Source organism: Trachemys scripta, chromosome 5 (genome assembly GCF_013100865.1).
Source record: "Trachemys scripta elegans isolate TJP31775 chromosome 5, CAS_Tse_1.0, whole genome shotgun sequence".
NCBI classification, from domain to species: Eukaryota; Metazoa; Chordata; order Testudines; family Emydidae; genus Trachemys; species Trachemys scripta.
The window spans coordinates 105,386,414-105,406,649 of NC_048302.1; the positions used below are offsets into that span (position 1 = coordinate 105,386,414).

The 20,236-nt window shown below is 38.3% G+C and overlaps 1 protein-coding gene across 2 annotated transcripts in view; it reads left to right on the plus strand.

Annotated features, from left to right (window-relative positions):
• Window positions 1-20,236, plus strand: part of SEPSECS (Sep (O-phosphoserine) tRNA:Sec (selenocysteine) tRNA synthase) — a 48,565-nt gene that overhangs the window by 9,767 nt on the left and 18,562 nt on the right. For both annotated transcript variants that reach the window (XM_034772641.1, XM_034772640.1), the window contains exons 2-8: window positions 505-659; window positions 3,294-3,412; window positions 3,503-3,661; window positions 7,542-7,695; window positions 11,885-11,987; window positions 16,738-16,867; window positions 16,982-17,073. In XM_034772641.1, the coding sequence (XP_034628532.1) occupies window positions 571-659; window positions 3,294-3,412; window positions 3,503-3,661; window positions 7,542-7,695; window positions 11,885-11,987; window positions 16,738-16,867; window positions 16,982-17,073 (846 nt within the window). In that variant the 5' untranslated portion in view covers window positions 505-570. The remainder of the gene's footprint in view (window positions 1-504; window positions 660-3,293; window positions 3,413-3,502; window positions 3,662-7,541; window positions 7,696-11,884; window positions 11,988-16,737; window positions 16,868-16,981; window positions 17,074-20,236) is intronic.

Genomic DNA, 20,236 nt, shown 5'->3' on the forward strand with positions numbered 1-20,236 from the left:
GTAATCCCCAGGTCCTTTTCTGCAGAACTGTTGCTTAGCCAGTCGGTCCCCAGCCTGTAGCAGTGCATGGGATTCTTCTGTCATGAGTGCAGGACTCTGCACTTGTCCTTGTTGAACCTCAGATTTCTTTTAGCCCAATCCTCCAATTTGTCTAGGTCACTCTGGATCCTAGTAAGAAGCTTCCTAACTGCTCCTGGTGCTTCTGCTTCTGCATCCTAAAATGCTGTACTTGGAGACAAATGCATCTTAAATTTATTATTTCTGGGAACATTAATATCAAATTGCATTGAGTATAGAAGCAGTTTATTATGTAGCTTTTATTATTAAATGTTCCAATTTCATATTCTAGGAAGGGGAGACTAGATTTCTTTAACTATTTAAATCTGCTCAGTGCACTAAAGAAGATACTAAAATTAACAAAACAATTTACTTAAAGAAATCTTATCAATTTTAATTATCCAAGTCTAGGCAGTATTTTTATTATAATTATAATTCCTTCTGAAGGGCAAGTGTCCTGAAGATGGATGGGATGAAAGTACCATCGAACTCTTTCTTCATGAACTTGCCATTATGGATAGCAACAATTTTCTGGGCAACTGTGGTGTGGGTGAGAGGGAAGGAAGAGTGGCATCAGGAATGGTTGCCCGTCGGCATTACAGGTAAGTCTGACAAGCAATTTTAATGCTACTGTTTTATTATGTTTGTAAAAGGCTTATTTTAATATCTTGTAATCAGAGAGTTTGAAAGCATTTGAAAAACAAAATTTCATTATAGACAATTACATCAGTTTCATATCATATTTTCCATTAGCAAGTCATTGAAAAGTTTAACAAGATTTTTTTTGTTAAAATCATCTCCTCTTTCACTATGTTCTCACAACTTCGCTCTTCAGGAAATTGTGATTCTTAGAAATGCAAAATTTTGAATTGATCACATGACAAAGCAAGAAGAAGAAGAGACTTCTCTGGTTAAAAAATAACTTGTCTTGGCAGTTTACAGAAAGAACAGGAGTACTTTTGGCACCTTAGAGACTAACAAATTTATTAGAGCATAAGCTTTCGTGGACTACAGCCCAATTCTTCGGATGCATATAGAGTGGAACATATATTGAGGAGATATATATACGCACATACAGAGAGCATGAACAGGTGGGAGTTGTCTTACCAACTCTGAGAGGCCAATTAAGTAAGAGAAAAAAAACTTTTGGAGTGATAATCAAGATCCTGTTCTTTTTGCGGATACCGACTAACATGGCTGCTATTCTGCAACCTGTCAGTTTACAGAGTACGTCATTAACTCATCTGTATATTATTCAAAACGTCTTCTTTCTTCTAAATATTATAACTAATTGGAAAAGATCCCTTGCATCCAAATACCTGCATATTGATTGTTGTAATTATTAGCTCATGACCGAGATTGACATGATCATAAACCAAATCCATTAAAACGATCAAAGGAGGTAGAGCTATTGGACAGGGAGGGCTACCAGTATTCTAGTAAATTCCACTTTCACAAGTAAGCTCAGTTTGGTCCATCCAGTTTTATAATGGGAGACCTCCAAAGAAAACCAGGGAACTAAATTCCTTTTGCAATTGCAACTAAATATGGTATTTTCCTTCACTTCTTGTTCTAAATTGCAGTTCTTTAAATTTACTGCTTGATCATAGGGATCTAGCAGTTTTCAAAGGCCCGTGCAATTCCTCCTGAGGAAGAATTGTTCTAATAGAGAACAGATCTGGAGGCATCACCTGTGTCTTCTTTCTCCCATTCCATCTACTTAATTCTGTAGTCAGTCTCTGGCTTGATTGAGCTATGGGATCAGGGGCATCTTCAGAGCATCTTTCTCCTTCCAAAAATGCTGCTATCTGGCTTTTCTAAAGGAACGTGGTAGACTAGGAGTTGAACATATTGCAGGTGACAAAGCTGAGGATGTCACTTTGCTGTTGCTGGGCTAGGACAGTTCTATCGCCTTATGTACCACTTATACCTACTAGCTTCATTAGTGGGAGAGAGAAGGAATTCTTCTAAGAGGAGTCCTCAATTCCATCCCCACTCCATTCTCCTGCCAATTAGATAGGTAAGTTAAAAGAATGGAGGGAAGTGTCAGGCAGTGGTTTGAGAGCACTCTCTCCTTCTCAGCCATATTAAAAACAAAATGAATGGGCAGAGTGAGCACAGCATCTAGAGACCCAGACTAGGAAAGAGATATGGAATATGTAGACTGAGAAAAGGGGGACCAGTTAAGGGAAAGATATTGAAGGCATAGCAGGGGAACAAAGCATTTTTGTAATTATAAAGTTAGGATTATGTCCAAATTTTTCAATTATCAAACCAATTAATTATTGCTGTAATTACACTGGAAGTGGGAGAAAAAAGCTTCAGATATAAAGCCACCCTCCTAAAAGTTCTGAGTTCCCTCCAGTCCATCTGCTTTTCAGTGAGTGGATGCATATGGCTGGAGTCCTCGCTGTCCCCAAGACAAAAATGGAATTCAAGTCATCAGTAGTTGTATACTGTTGCTGAGCTTTCGTAGGCAGCTGCTGCATTTCACCAGTGGGGGAAGTTATTTATGTAAGTGTGTAGTTCATAAAGGGTTATATGATCTTTCAAGCCTGAGAGGTGCTAAATAATATTCCACAATTATAAATGTAATTTGAGTGGTATCAGAAAGATGCAAGAATGCGAAGAAAGATGGGACTGCACCGAATGAGAAGTAGGAGGTAGTAGAATGCGGGGTGCGAGGAGACAAAATGTGGAGGGAAACAGAGCGTGTATTAACGTAAATGTTTTAAAATGTATTTTTAACAAAGCATATGTAAACCACTTCATTGCTCTGTTGTTGTGAAATGTTTATCAGGCACAGCATCTGTAAAATTCCATGGGTGTACATTGCATTGTATTATACTGATTTTTATTCTTCAAAAAACATGGCTGCAGTGTGTGCAAAGTGTGCTAGCATTTGTAGCATAATCTGAGGGACATCAGGCATTGCTGAAATTTCACAGCCCTTTCTTCCGATAAATTTACCTGGTGGATAAAGGAATCAGTATTATAGGCCTTCTCAGTTACTGTTTAACAAGATGTTGTTTTTGATGGCTTTACTGTACAGAAGTGAGTGAAATAGTCCAATTTCATGTTAATATTATAGGGTATTGTAATTCATTATCTGATTTTGGCATTGCATTGGATAAGACATTTTATTAATGTTTATCAAACCAAATGCCCTTCAGAAAACAATATTGCTTTAGGGCTTGAAAAGTTCTTACTATATGTTTTCAACCTCTTTTGTTCAGGTTAATCCATGGAATTGGGAGGTCAGGGGATATTTCTGCTGTCCAGCCTAAAGCCGCAGGTTCTAGCCTTTTGAACAAACTTACTAATTCAGTAGTTCTGGACATTATAAAACTGGCTGGTAGGTATGAAACTAATATTTTTCTTATGTGGGTGCATATGGCAGTTAGCAAATACTTTATGCTACTACCTGGTTTGTTTTTATATACAGGTGTCCGGACAGTGACCAGTTGCTTTGTGGTTCCTATGGCAACTGGCATGAGTCTAACCCTGTGTTTCTTAACACTGCGGCACAAGAGACCAAAGGCAAAGTATATTATTTGGCCACGCATAGATCAGAAATCCTGCTTTAAATCTATGATAACTGCAGGTAAGAGGAAGAAGGTGGATTGACCATGCAATGTAGCATTCTAACTACACATGTTTAAAACTATCCTGTTGATAGTGGTACTGGATTCATAAACTTGGTGTCTGGAAACAATAAAATAGACAAGTGTAGAAATCCAAATAGAATATGGAGTTATGTAAAAGAGTAGAGATAGAAAGATATTATCACTCTGCACAAAAAGAAAGTGAGGAACATGTCTAGAATGTCATGCTCAACTTCAGGCACCATATTACAAGAGACTGAAGAACTGGAAATAGTTCAGCAGAGGACGACAGTCGAGTATTTAAGTAGGCAGCCATAGCATTCTCTGAACATAACTAATTGTATGGAATGTGATTTATTTAAGATATTTGTAATACCTGGTTATATACAGAGAAGAGGTTAAGAAAAATAGATTTATATTAGGAAAAAAAGAGCATAAAAAGAGGCATAACTGAGTTGTTCAAAACTTTGATGATTTAAATAAGATGGATGTCACCAAATTAATGAAAGAATAGTGTATCCAAAAAAAGAAGTAGCAAATATTGGATTAGCAATTGGAAGCAGAGTCTCTTACCCCTACCTCACCAGTCTGAAACCAGTGAAGGTCAACAGTGACTAAGTCATAGCAATATGATGGTTGCAGATTGTCTAGTCCAAGTTCTTGTGGACAGGGGCTCACTTCACAATTTCATTCCTCCATGACAGAGCTGAGGCATGTTGTTAATTCAAGGAGGGAAGACCCACACTGATACTGCCATGCTAGTGTGGAAATTGAGGGATTTAGCTCCGTCAACTCAATCCTACTCCCTTAGATGTCAATAGGAAAATTCCCATTGATTTCACTGGGAGCAGGATCAGGCTTGATGGGAGTTCAGTACAAACTTCTTTGCATAGATGGAAAATAATATGTGAAATGGACTGCTAAAACTGACAACTTGGGATGTATGAAATTTAAATAAATTATAAATAATGAAAAGGGTACAAATGCTACAGAAAGAGGTGACCAGGTATAGATGGATCACATGATTTACTTCCTTCCATAACAGGAAGTCACTTTTTAATCCTTATTTTGCTTGGGGATGTTAGAAAAAATAAAGTAATTTAAAGTGTTTGCATGTCATTCAGTTAAAACTGATGGTGGAAAAAGAAACACTGAACACTGTGGTTCCTTTTTCTTTACATGTTGATTGGTATACAAAGTATGGAGGCTAAAAGTAGTGAAACTTCTAGACTTGCTAGATCCACTGTGAAGGAAAATATATGGTTCTACAAAATCACACCATATTTTTAGTATCAAAGTAGTAATTTTCAAATGAGACTGTTTTGAATTTTAATAATAGAGTCTTAAGTTGCAGCCCTGTTCATATAGTTAACATGCATAATTGAGCTTTTCAGTAACTGTGTAGGTTTTAAATGATGCCATTTTGTCATGTACTAAAAAAAACTTGTGGCACTGTGGACTTGTGCAATTGGATAATTCTTCAAGCAATGGCCCTAGCTAATGTAACACCAATATTTAAAAAGGGCTCTAGAGGTGATCCCTGCAATTACAGACTGATAAATCTAACGTCGGTACCGGGCAAATTAGTCAAAACAATAGTTAAGAATAAAATTGTCCGACACATAGAAAAACCAACTGTTGAGCAATAGTCAACATGGTTTCTGTAAAGGGAAATCGTGTCTTACTAATCTATTAGAGTTCTTTGAAAGGGTCAACAAAGATGTGGACAAGGGTGATCCAGTGGACATAGTGTACTTAGATTTCTAGAAAGCCTTTGACAAGGTTCCTCACCAAAGGCTCTATGTAAATTAAGATGTCATGGGATAAAAGGGAAGGTCCTTTCATGGATTGAGAACTGGTTAAAAGACTGGGAACAAAGAGTAGGAATTAATGGTAAATTCTCAGAATGGAGAGGGGTAACTAGTGGTGTTCCCCAAGGGTCAGTCCTCGGACCAATCCTATTCAACTTATTCATAAATGACCTGGAGAAAGGGGTAAATAGTGAGGTGGCAAAGTTTGTAGGTGATACTAAACTGCTCAAGATAGTTAAGACCAAAGCAGACTGACGAACTTCAAAAAGATCTCACAAAATTAAGTGATTGGGCAACAAAATGGCAAATGAAGTTTTATGTGGATAAATATCAAGTAATGCACATTGGAAAAAATTAACCCCAACTATACATACAATATGATGGGGGCTAATTTAGCTACAACAAATCAGGAAAAAGATCTTGGAGTCATCGTGGATAGTTCTCTGAAGATGTCCACGTAGTGTGCAGAGGTGGTCAAAAAAGCAAACAGGATGTTAGGAATAATTAAAAAGGGGATAGAAAATAAGATTGAGAATATATTATTGCCCTTATATAAATCAATGGTATGCCCACATCGCGAATACTGCATACAGATGTTGTCTCCTCATCTCAAAAAAGATATGCTGGCACTAGAAAAGGTTCAGAAGGGCAACTAAAATGATTAAGGGTTTGGAACGGGTCCCATATGAGGAGAGATTAAAGAGGCTAGGACTCTTCAGCTTGGAAAAGAGGAGACTAAGGGGGGATATGATAGAGGTATATAAAATCATGAGTGGTGTGGAGAAAGTGGATAAGGAAAAGTTATTTACTTATTCCCATAATACAAGAACTAGGGGCCACCAAATTAAATTAATAGGCAGCAGGTTTAAAACAAATACAAGGAAGTTCTTCTTCACACAGCGCACAGTCAACTTGTGGAACTCCTTACCTGAGGAGGTTGAAGGCTAGGACTATAACAGGGTTTAAAAGAGAACTGGATAAATTTATGGAGGTTAAGTCCATTAATGGCCAGGATGGGTAAGGAATGGTGTCCCTAGCCTCTGTTTGTCAGAGGATGGAGATGGATGGCAGGAGAGAGATCACTTGATCATTGCCTCTTAGGTCCACTCCCTCTGGGGCACCTGGCATTGTCCACTGTGGGTAGACAGGATACTGAGCTAGATGGACCTTTGGTCTGACCCGGTACGGCCGTTCTTATGTAACTGAAAAATGAATATATGTGCATAAAAGTAGTTTAACCATTTATGACTTAGATGTGTTTAAAATATTTTTTTTAAATGCACTGTACCTTGGGGTATGATCTTCAGTGAAGAATAGCCACATATAAAGTTTGCAGCTGTGCAGTTCAACTGTTTTATTGAGTCTTTGTGCCAAAACAAGTCTTTTTTTGTGTGATTCTTTTCTTCAGTGTTTGCTTAACTCAAAAATGGATTAGCAAACTTCGCTCAGATTTTCCAAAAACAAAAATTTCACTTCCAGAATAAGACCAAATGTGGACATTTCCAAGCTCTGATGCGTATTTTGGAGAGTTGTGAATGAGTAAAAACAGGATACTGATGAAAGTTGAGTTGCAGCCTTAACTATAGTGTTTGCTACTAACTAGTTTTATTTTTAGAAGCAGTTGGATTAGTATTTTTAGCAATTTTTTCCCAGCAGTACTGTTTTAATACATCTGAAGTTTGGATCTTGAAAGGAAGTCCTTTTGACTGATTTCCCCTGCCTCCCTCATCCTGAATATTTAAAAAAGAAATTGGAAGTGAAGGGGTTAATCTGCTTAAGTAAGGGAGATTTCCTTGAACCTGTTGTTGCTATGTGGTTCAGCTTGCAAAGGGCACTAGCTTTTACCTAAAGCCCAAGTTCTCCAGTGGACACCAGTGAAGTTATCATTTATGTACCAGTGTTCTTAATGATTCTGAGCCTCTGAAGTAGTCTGTTACCAGAATAAATGAATAGAAATAAAAAAAAAAATCTGAAATTAAATCATAGCCCAGAATTATGCATCTAGCCTGAAGATATAGACATATAAAGTTACTGCTTAATACACTCTTATTTTTATTGTCTGGGTTAGGTTTTGAGCCAGTGGTGATAGAGAATGTATTAGAAGGTGATGAGCTGCGCACAGACGTAAAGGCGGTAGAGGCTAAAATCCAGGATCTTGGAGCTGAAAATGTTCTCTGTGTTCATTCTACTACATCTTGCTTTGCTCCAAGGGTACCTGACAGGTAAATAATCCTCACATAATGCTTGGTAGGTATTACCAAGGTTTTAATAACCTTCATGTTTATGCTCATCTTCCTAAAATTGCTTAATTACTACCAATAGTTAATTAAGCAAAATAGATACCACAGTGAAAGTTTACTTCATTTCCTCCTGGAATTCAGGGAGCAGGAGGATGGAAACAATGCGACTTCTGCAAAAAAAGTACCAGAAGAAGCAGAAAAGGAAGGACAAGAAATAGGGCAGATCTTCCTTGTCATACCTGGCTGAAGATAATAATCTCTCATTGCTTTTGGTGATATAAATGATTGTAGCCAGCAGTTTTTCCTGTGATTCCACAGAAGTGGGTAACAATTGTCTTCTGTGAAATCGTACAACAGAAGCTGCCCTGCTAAGTCAGAGGTCACATTTTCTTAGTTACAGTTGCCTGTGCTGCTGTCTCCTTTAGTTCACTGATCACAGATGAATTTTTCTCATTTGACACTTTTGATAGCCCAAGGTGGGGTGTCCGTCCACTAGTACAGCTGCAGGAGTGCAAACCTGAAATGTAGATGTACTGCACGGATATAAAAAAGTGATTTTTCTCTGGTTTAGCTTACCTTGGTTTGAGCACTTACTGGCTGTTCATGTGATGCTTGCTCTCTGTTTCCAGCTGTTAAATCACATTAAAATAAGCTTAACATACATTACATTCTTTCCTAATATTACATTTCCATGCAAGCTATTGCTGTAATTGCCACAGGGATGTTATTCAGTCACTGCTGACAAGGGAGATGAACCGTACAATCAAGAATGGGAGATAATGCAGTCTTTGAGGCACTATATTAAGATGTGGTCCACACTATGAAATCTTTGAAAATTCTTGTTCTAGAAACTAGAAATTGGATTCTGATGGCTAACTGCACTCAGTATGTTGGGACAAATTTTCAAAATGAGACCAGTGGTAGTTGTTTGGAAAACCTGCTTTTGTGAATGTAACTAGTGTCTGCATATGCAAATAGATAACAATAAACCCAAATACTGGGTTTTGCCAGTGTACAGTTGTATATTTGTGGGCTCATTTGTGTTCACAGTACAATTTGTTTAAAGTATAGGTTTTAATAATATGGTTGAGGTTTTTGAAAATGTATAGTACCTTAACTTCAGCATAAGAATTGCTTAAATTTGGTATAATTCCAAAACAAAATAATCTTACTGCTGTAATAATTTTCTTTACTGCATCATGTGTATCTATTTTCTTTCATTAATTGCTTTGATACCTAGAAATTCATAGCTGAATATCTGAATTTAGAAATGAAATACTATCATCTTACAGTTGAAAAATATCTTTCACTCAGTTTTGACTAATGTAGGATAACAGTCTTACATTTTATTGATTTAAAAACACTTATACATGTTGGTGGAAGGATAGTGGGATGAATAATTCAGTCAGAATACTATGAACATTACCTGAAGATGAGTTGGAAAATTTATTGGCTAGCTTGAATCAAAACTACCAAATCAACTAGTCTGTTTTTGAACTAATGTAAATTTCTTTCACTCCTCTGCTGCCTTCTCTCCTTTTTTGACATGGTAGTGTTCTGTCCCTTGTGACTCTGAAATAAAATATAAGATGGGGGGCTGCATTAGAGTATACTACAGATAGAGTGGGTTATGAGCTTTTTATTAAAAGGATACTGCCAACCCTCAAAGACCAAAAGATGCATATTCATAAAAGGAAGGTAAATCCCATACAACATTCCTGGAGGATACCTTTTTATATGTTTGTTTTTAAATATCTGACATTTTTGTTTTAATACTGTCTAGAAGTATGCTGAAGTATACATTTTTAAACAAATGTCATGCTACATGGGATTTAACATTTTTATTTTTTAAAAGGTCATTTTATTTTAATCCTACATTCATTGTGTACCCCCTTTTTAAGTATTATCTCTCTTTATTGGAAAGAGCAGAGCTGTAACGAGGGATTTTAGTGCCCGGGGTAAGTATATTTGTGCCTCCTAGAGGTCATGTGTGGAGGGGGCTCGCAGGGCCACATGCCATTCCACCCCCATATTTCTGCCTTCTGTTGAGGCATGCTCCACCATTGCCTCCTGCCAGAAGCCGGTGGATTGGAAGCTGCTAGAGCCCCTGGCTTTTTGCACTGTTTGCACATAACTTTTCGATTGGATTTTGCACATAACTTTTCAAAGAGAATATTTTCAAAAATAAATATAGGGAATACAAGTTGGGGGAAATCAAGGGATTTTAGAGAGATGCCAAAATAATTGGAACCCTTTTCCAGTGTACTAAAAGTGTAGATCTTATAAAATACCAAGAGGCCTGGAACGTTTAGTGAGCTCTGCAGGGTGAACCCCTGCATCTATGCAGAGCTTTACAGGTTTTAGTGGGGTCCAGAGGTCCACCCACATGGAGCTCATGCAGAACTGAGCCTGTGTGGTAAATGAAAGTTTATCTGGATTGTGAGAAATCAATTGCAGCAAGGTGCTGATCCATGGATCTTTGCAGTCAGCAATAATAGGGCTACCTATTAAGCCTAAGGAAAATCTTTTGTTAGTAACAGTTTATCTGAGATATGAAAGCAAAGATATTGGCCCAAATCTTGAAATGATAGTTCCTTGAAAAAAGAAGAGTAGAAGATTCAACTTAGTGTAGAGGAAAGATTTATTGGCAGCTAATAAAATAAAATGAAGATGGTAGAGAAGACCCAAACACAGAAATAGCAACCATCCAGATATGGTACTAACTAGGACCAAGTTCATGTGCCTTTAAACTCAGCTGGGATCAAGCATATTCAGACTAGTATGGCTGTCCTCTCTTGGGGCCTGAATTTGGGAAAGTCAATGGCTTTAAGAACATGCTTGCCTATTTTAAGGGCCTTAAGAATCACCCTCTGACTCCCTCAATTTCAACTTACTTTGGTTACTATATTGTGGTTATCTGAAGATACAATAATTTATGTGCAACATCATTTGACTTTCTATGCTATTTGCTTTAAAATTGTAAAAACCACTCAGCAGGTTCCAAAACACACATTATTATTGTAGGTTTATGTACAGACGAAGTATAAAACAAAATAATTCAGTGTGGCAAAAGTGCCTGATTGGAGTAATGGGAGCCCAAATTCTATTTCCTACAGAGTATGTATACTATGAGCAGCAGGAGTGCATGATTCTCCTCATATATCTGTCAGTATTTCTCTCCTCTCTTGTATTTTCAATAGGACAGTGTTACTTCCATGCCAGTTTACTCCTTGGCTCTGCTTAGGATGTAGATGAGCACCAATTGATTTCAGAGGTGCTGGTGGTTTTTGAAATATGATTACTAGGGTTTGTACTGAGACTACCAACCCATCAAACATAGGGCACTCAATAGCTATCAGAGGATAACAACCTTAGTCACTACCCAGCTGGGTTAGATTGAACTGGGAACCAAAAAGTGAAAGGTTCCCTATCCTGTGCTATTTCCAATCTCTTTAGACATTTCATTTCCCACACAAATTTTGAAACTTCAGTCAAATCCTTTTTGAGGCACAGTGCTATAAATTTAAAAAAATACAGTAAGCTGAAACATGCTTCAAAAAAACATTTTAGCAACCCCAATGAAAGTTTTTTTGGTGGGTGCTTTTTACCAAAAAGTTGTTTGGAACCAAGGTTAAGCATGAAAAATTTGAGCCCAACCCAAAAGGTTGGAGACTGGGTATAGGTAACTGAGAATGTCAGTTTACCAAAAAAACTTTCATTTAACTATCAGGTCATAATAGTAATACTAAGGTATGTCTGCTTTCAGCTGGGAGCATGTCTCCCAGCCTGGGTGGACAGAGACATGCTAGTTCTCCTTGAGCTTGTATGCTAAAAATAGCAGTGTGGACTTTGCAGCACAGGTTAACCACCTAAGTTAGGACCGAGGGAGTCAGGTAAGCTTGTATTCGAGCAGCTAGCCTGTGCTACCGCCCATGCAGTATTTTTAGTACACTAGCTCAAGGAGAACTAGCTTGTATCTGTCAACCCAGCTGGGGGGCATACTCCCAGCTGCAGTGTACCCTAATATAATTGTGAAGAAGTTTCCTTTTCCCTCGTTTGTCCCCATTTTGACCTTCTTGCATTAACTAGTCCTTAAATGGCCTGACTCATACTTCTAACCGAACACAGTGAAGTTATGGTGTTTTCCTAATTTGCACTTTTATGTTTGTAGACTGGAAGAACTGGCTGTGATTTGTTCTAATTATAACATTCCTCATATTGTCAACAATGCATATGGAGTTCAGTCTTCAAAATGTATGCATCTCATCCAGCAGGTATGAGGCTTGTATTTCAAATGAGACTTTTTTAAATGATATATTTGTTAACCTTTGATAATACAATTATATAGAACTACAAAATGCACAACATGGGCACATTGTCAAATGTTTTTGCAGACTTGAGTCTAATCCCAGGCAATTTTGCCTGTCTGAGCAGGTTCAAAGGACAGAGGGTACTTTTTTAGAGCTGCTTCCCCCTGCTGACAAAGTCGGGTGGGCCAGATTGAGCAGAATTGGTTTCCAGCAACCTTCCTACAAGAAAACCCCCTTTAGTCTAAAATGAAGGGTTATTTGGGCTCCCCACAACTTCTCTACTTTACTACTTCGTAGTGTAGACATACCCATAGTTAGGGGCTTGAAGAAATATTCATCAGCTTCTGATTATTATTCACACTACAAAATCAGAAACCTACAAAGTAACTTTGAAAGAACAGGAAGAAAAATAATTTCCCACAAATCACTTGGGATTTTTTAATTGTCAGAAATATGGAAGAGTCTTCAGGGTATTGGTGATTCTAAATCAATAAAGTATACATAAATAATTTGTCAGAGGTAATGCACCATGTGAATTTGAGGCGAGGAGAGGCAAGGTAGTAGAGGAAAGAGTAAGGAAAAGAAAGGGGTTAAGAGAAGAAGGAAAAAAGTTCCAAACTGGTTTTTCCCCAAATGCCATGCAGTATGTGGCCCTTTCAGCTGCTTCTGCTGCTTTTTCTAGTGTAAAAAGAAAGATGGAAGCTGTTCAGTATTCCAAATGTCATTTTTATAAAAGAAAGGGAGTTAAAATTGGCAGCTGGGCAAGCAAACTGCTGCCGAAAGTGGGGAAGTTGGGGACGGAACCAAATAGTTCAGATAACCCTTTTCTAAAATGAGGGGGGAGACTGGGAAGAAATTAACAAATATATGCTCACCTTTTCTCTACTGTCTGGAACATAACATTTTCCCCTATCTTTGCTTCATTTTACTAAAATACTTTTCATAGTGGAAGGATGTGTTTTATGTCTTCTTAAACCTGCTTCCTAAACTTATCAAAACAGTTATATGTAAAATAATGGACCATACTTGAATAGGAATTAAAACCTCTTCAGGATGTGAATTATTAGGCACCTTATTATTGATGCACTTCTGAGGTGGCTGAAGGAATATGACAGAAGTGCCACAACATCCTACCAATGTCCACCTCATCCTTGCTTATTGCTACAGCGTGTTCCCAGGGAGAGGAACAATTGACTGACACTGGATAAGCTACTTAGTTATAATGCTACTTTTTAAAAAAATGCCTGTTTTGGGATGATTGTTTATTAAATGGAAATTTCCTAATATACAGCACCAGCCATAAAGCTGTTAAAACTCTTGTATCTCAGTAGTTGCAATCTACATGTGGTTTTTTTGTCAACAGCACCTTCAGAAGTGTAGATTGAACAGACTTCTGAGGTCTTTAGTTATTTTGATAACATTCCTTTTACTAGAAGTGTGTGGAAATTCCTTGTTTTAAAGGGACACTGTCAATTTATATCTTTCTGATAAATGTTTTACTGACTGTTACAAAACATCTAATATGGCTATAACTGAAAGAGATTAGAGGAAAATAAATCTTTCAGCGTGTTTAATTTTGTATATCTGACAACACTTTTTGTATCATTATTTCTAATATTTCCCTTTTGTGTTGGTGTCACACACATCAACAGGATAGAGGAAAATAGTTTCTAATCCCTATTTTTTCAAAAAAAAAAAAAATCACAGGCATAAGGGATTTTGCTTTGGGTCTAATGCCTGAAACTACTTTTTTTTAACAGAACTAGATTTCAGGTTGATGGTGACCCTTTAATAAAATAGTTTTATTGTTTAATCTTCACAAGCATTTATTTTTTTAACAAAAAAAGAACATTTGAAGTGAGATTATGGCTGCTATATGCTCCTGAGTGGTTGAAGGCCCTTGGCAAAACACACTTGAGACGTGAAGATGGAAAACAATTACTGATGTTCTATAGTTTACTTGGTATATTTATTGTATCTACATTACAGTGGCTTTGTGAAATGTAATTGTTTGTGAAGCATTTCCATCTTCACATGGATGGGGCTGTGTAATTGCTGAGTATTATCCTACAGCTAATGAGGGCTTCTTATCAGAGAAACTATATTATTATTATAGGCTAAACTTACCATGATCAAAATGTTAAGAAACTTAATTTCCTGTGTCATCTCAAATGGAAAAAATCATTTGTAATGATAATCTTGTCAAGAAACACTGAAAAGCACAATTATGTGCATTAGTGTATTGGGCTGTGCATTTCTTTCTGGCTTGTAGCTAGATATTTCTATGATATCTTAAACATTTAACTGAAGTCATTATTTCAGAGTTTAACAAAAGAAACTCTTTTCTTCAATAGAAATTATACAGTCTAGGAGGAAATTAATTTTAAGGTATATTTAGGAGCCTATGCATTCCATGATAACAGCAGCAGAATTTGTCAATGGTAAGGGATGTCCTGGAGAACAATAGGCCCTGGGAACGAAGTTCCAAGGTCCCAAACCACCATCATCCTCAAGATATTGGGAGCTTGGGGCATTCTATCCCTCCAATGCAATGATAGATATAGATGGAAGGGGAAGCTACATGAAGTTCCCAGGGCACCCACTTATCCCTGTTGTCTTGGGGCAAGTGCACCCTGTGCCCTCTTGGGGTGGGGTAATTATTTCCCCATGGTCACATCCCTACAATCACCCCTTGTCTTGGGGTAGTGTGGTCTAGCAGTAAAAGTCAACATGGCCACTCTCTCTCGCTCAAGGTTGTGTGGCCCAGTAGCCAGAGTCAGGGTGTGGGACCTAATGGTCTGAGTGAATATGGCTTCCCAGTTCAGCCAAGGTGTATCACCCAGTGGTCAGAATGAGTGTGGCCACCTGACTCAGCAAGGCGGTGTGGCCTGGCAGCCACAGTCAGTAGGGCCTGGGCCCTCCCTGCTCCACCAGGTCCCAGCTCAGGGCCCTGTCAGTGGCAAGTATGCCCACCACTGAGTCAGTAGGGAATCCGCTCAAAACATGCTGACCCCACTCGGCACCACAACTAGTCTCCCTGAGCTACTTCCTACCTGGTTCCTGATGCCATGGTCCTGGGGTTTCTGGGCTCTTTGGTCAGTGCAGCTCCCAACAGCTCCGCCACTCCTTGGCTATCCTTTGGACTCTCAGCATCCCTAGCTTCTGCCATCTGGGACTTCTGCAGTTCGTGGGCTGGAGCTTGCAGCATACATTCTCTCTCTTCAACAGTCAGCCCCAAATGAGCTGAGCTGCTCCCTTTTATATCTAGTCTCCAGCTGGAGCATGCCCAGCAGGGCCGTGGGGGCGTGGCCTCCTCAGCCCAGAGAGTAGAATTAATTCTTGCAGTACCAGTGCGGGGCAAGTGTGCCCCGTCACACCTGTACACACTCATTACTAATAGAACAATGGATAGTGCATAGGTACCATGATGAATGCCAGTAAATAAATGCTCGAAGGATGGATCCAACAAACCAAAATGGAATGGGAGGATGAGGAGGGAAAAAAACTGTTTTTTTTTTTGAAGAGGAGGAGAGATCTTGTTCCCATTACCCTGTCAACTGCCCCCCTATTCTCTTTCCCCCGATTAAATGCAGATGCTAAAGCTCTGGCATTCATCTCCGCACCAAAACACTGCCAAATCCTTGGCTCCCTCCCACTCAACACCCGAACAGCTGTTTAAAAAACAGAAGTGACAATACATCTTCTGTATTTTGGTATTGTCATGGATACTGGTAACATTCATGTAGCTTAATTTAATATGTAATAAGTTGTGTGCTTGAGTATATTATACTGATTTCATACTGCTGCAGACTTCTCAGCTAACTGCAGAATTCATAAATTCGTGGCTTTTAAAAAGCCAGAAAGGACCACTGTGATTTTTCTAGTCTGACCTCCTGCATAACACAGACTATAAGACTTCTCTGAATTCACAGCATTAGTGCTTCAGAAATCAGAGCCTTGCTGCAGTATTTACATCCTGTCTCTTGGAGAATACTTGCCCCCCTGGTTATAATGACAGTTTGTTTTCTTGGGGGGGAACTTGACTCCATTTGCAGTAGTGGAGTTACTTGGATCTTCATATTATAGGCAATCTTACATGATACAACTAACTGAAATCTTGGTAAGGACAGTGTTTGAGTGTTCTCCCACAATCATCCACTGGTTTTAATGGGAATTGTATATCTGCACTGAGAAAAGACTGTTTTCTCAATTAAACATAGCTACACTATGGCCATTTATTTATATATGTGTGTGTGTGTGTGTGTGTGTGTGTATATATATATATATATAATCCCCGACTAAGTTTCAATTTGGTAAACTTTTGAAATGTTGTTGGTTACTGACTTTTATGGGAGTTATACTGTTAAAAATCCATGCAGTGCTTTGAAAATATACCACAGTGTGTAAAACTTCAATTTAGTTCAGTGTATTAATTCCTTGCAAAAAAGGGATTAATAGTAGGATTACAGATAGATGAACCTGTGGTGATATGTAGCAATGCAACCATGTTCTTAGCAAATACTACTAAGAAAACAAACTGTAACCATTTTAATTTTGTTTTAGCTCTAATGTATTTTCTGTGAGAGTTTTATTAATGTAACTTGCCGTCCATTGCTTTTATACATAATACAACAGGATGCTGTCAAACACTTGTTCCTAATGTGTATATGTATGGGGGGGTGGTTGTGTTCTTTTTGTTTCGTTTTGTTTTTAGGGTGCTCGAGTAGGTAGAATAGATGCTTTCATCCAGAGCTTGGACAAAAATTTTATGGTTCCAGTAGGTGGTGCTATCATTGCTGGTTTCAATGATTCCTTCATCCTGGATATCAGCAAGATGTACCCAGGTAAATAATTTACAGATTGATTCATCTTTGTGAAATAACTGCAAATAACTTGAATAATGAGAGAGAGAGAGAGAGAGAGAGAGAATGAAAATAATCTGTATATCATTGCTTCAGGAAGAGCATCAGCATCTCCTTCCTTAGATGTCCTCATTACACTACTGTCCCTGGGTGAAAGTGGTTATAGACAGCTACTAAAAGAGAGAAAGGTAAGCTTTCTGGCAAACAACATTTCTTTTTCATTGTAAATACAATGCAGTCACAGTACAGCCCAGGAGCATTCACGTATGAGTATATGCAGTTTGCCTGTTTATCACTGGATCCCAAACTAGAAAATTAATCTAAAATCTTTTACTGTATTTCAGGAGCCACATACCTCATTGTTTAAAAATATATGTGACTTTCAAAATAGATCTTTTACTTTTGAAAGCAACAGCAGTGCAAATTCCAAACTGTTTCTGACTTTGAAAATAAAATTGCTTGAAACATGGATCATTTTTTTAAAATGTTCCAGTATTTGGCCTGACCATTTGACTTCAAAAGCACACAGCTCACAGGAAGAATACTAATTGAAACTTGAAAACAGTTCATAGTAGAGTTAATGGGAGTGGTTATTTTTAGGTTGGACCATCTAATTTCAGAAGCGCTATCAATTTAGGCAAATACGTCCTTTGTGGCTGGGTGAGGCATTTTGCAACCTGTCAGTAAACATGACCTCAGAGAAAGTTGTGAGGATTTGATTTTATGTAAATGTCTGTGTCTTCTATTTTGTTTTGTATTAGGCTTAGAAATGGTGTCTCTTGTCTATTTGCGCATGTCACATGTGTGAAATAAATCAGTCTGAACTTCATAGTCTCTCTTATTCAAATACAATTCCATAGAACACCTTTAGTCACTAGATTCACAAGCAAGGTGGTATACAGTAGTTAGCTATATTATGCCTAATGAACAAAAAGACTGGAAAGTTTGTGATTTGTTCAAATTGTGAATATAATTAATGAATAAAGACATAGGATTTATTTGCTGATGTAACTAGCTTTCCTCCCACTATGTACTCTAGTTACTGTATAGGCTGGTCCTGAACTGTGTTTAACAATTATAATATCAATTTCTTTCATATGAGCTACGTCCTACAAACTGAGAGCCATCTCATTATGGGGGAGTGAGGGAGGATAGCGATTTGCCTGAAACTTTCCATTACACACTCCTGTTTTCTGTTGCTCATAACTTTGCCAAACTTAAAGCATTTAGACTGAAATTTTCTCTGTTTGCTCTCTGCCACAGGTTGAATTTTTTTTGTTTTGTTTTGGTTCAGCAAAACAGTTGAGTCATTTCTGAGAACAAGTTTAGGAAAAAATAGGTTGTTTTGCAAATGTTAATTTCCATCTTCTCCCGCCCCAACTGTTTCTCTTAAGATCTGTAGCACCTTCAGGGTTTGAAGCATGAACTGAAAATTTGGTAGGGTGTAACTCTGGAGTCAAAGATTGCTTTTGCTGTTACTATGAAAAATCATCTAGCAGAATCATAAGCCTTTGAAAATCCCTGTTTGCACGTGCTCAGTAGAGCTTGTGAGAAGTTTACTTCTAAAATCTCTGAATATTTCATGTGCACTAAATGTGCTTCCAGCTCCCAGTAAGCCTCAACTGAATAGGACAATGGAGATACACTAGTAGTGCAGCCCTTCTTTTGGCCAAAGAGACGGTGTTATGGGTGGGAACTAGGAGAAGACCATTAATTCAAATCTCCGCTCTTCCACTCATTTCTGTTACTAATTCTGTGCACTTCATTGCCTTTATTATTTAACAGGACCTTTATATTCATACCTTAAAAAGCAGACACATATGATTGTCCTGTTTTACAGATGGAATAACTGAGATATTGCACAGGGTCATGTCTGGCAGAGCTAAGAATAGAATCCAGATCTCTAACATAGCAGATCAAAATCTTATCCACTTAGCCACATTTGCCTTTCAGAATGAATGTTTCAAATATACATATCTGGCTGTGCTGCTGTCATAGGTAGGCTATAATCCCCTCTAGAACCAGGATTCAAACTCAGGATTCCTGATTTTCAACATTCTTCTGCTGCCTAGCTAATGGTTGCATAAGCCACTGGTGAAGGGTGCATCATTTCCCCTCCAGTGGCTGGTCCATAGGATTTTGCACCAGTGGTAGATGTTATTGCTGTGGGAAAATGCCTTATTTGAGGATCTTGCCAAGGCTTAGGCATGAGCTGGGTGCCAGACATAAGGATTTAGGCAGATTTTTAGGTACCATGGAGATTCTGGGTGCTATGGGGACCTGATTGTTAGGAATTTAGATGACAGGTTAGGGGTTTCGGAATTTTGACTATCTAAATTGTGGATTTAAAATCTAAAGCCTAAAGTCACTGTTAGCTATCTAAATCCTTTTCTGGATCTAGCCCTTTGTGTGCATGCATTATGATAGCCTTTAATTACATAATCATATACTATTTGTTCTGTAGGATCCCCGTCTCATTCAGTGCACCAGATGGGCAGTGAATGATGTGGAGGGTTGCAAAAAGGGAAAAGATGTTCTCTTTAGAGCTCTAATCTGGGGTTCAAAATGAGCTGGGTTGTGTTCCTGACTCTGCCACAGACTTCCTCTGTGCAGTTGGCCAAGACTTTACATAATGTATTCACTCAAGGTGGCCTAGCTAAGGTTGCTTAGGGATTCTTAATTCTGCCATTTCCTAAGTGTTGAATACTTGTCTTTGCCCCCTTAATATGTTTAACATGTTTTTTGTATGTAATTGGGTAGACAGAAATTGGGGTACTTATCTAAACTTAACATAGGTAGTTTTTATTTAAATCATGTGTGGTGCCATCTGTTCCATTCTTTGGTTCTGTTCTAAATAAAACGTTGTTCACGCTGTTGTCTGCACTCTGCAGAGCACTTGCAGGTAGTTTGTGGAGATCTGGCAGGCCACGTGGTCCTGGATCCTACAACTTGTTTTCAGTTGTTTCTACAGGCATCCAAGATCTTTGGTTTAGAGTTTGAGTGTCTGGAGAAGGAGGAGCCAGCCTAGATGAACATATGCAGCTGCTATAATTATCACAGGAATGTTTTAGTTGTGAATAAGATTAAGGGTGGGAGCTGGAGATGGGAGGCGATCCAGACAACTAATGTTTGAAGACAAGTAGTGTATGGACTTATTTATTTATTTATTTATTTATTTGTGTTACTTTTGAAATAAATTGTCTAATGTGTTTGTATTTTGGATATCTGTGTATATTAGGGTTACCATATTTTGTGCCTCCAAATGGAGGACACTCGACGGGGCCCCGGCCCCGCCCCGCCCACGCCCCCCGCCCCAACTCCGCCCCCTCTCCAAAGTCTCCGCCCCCTCCC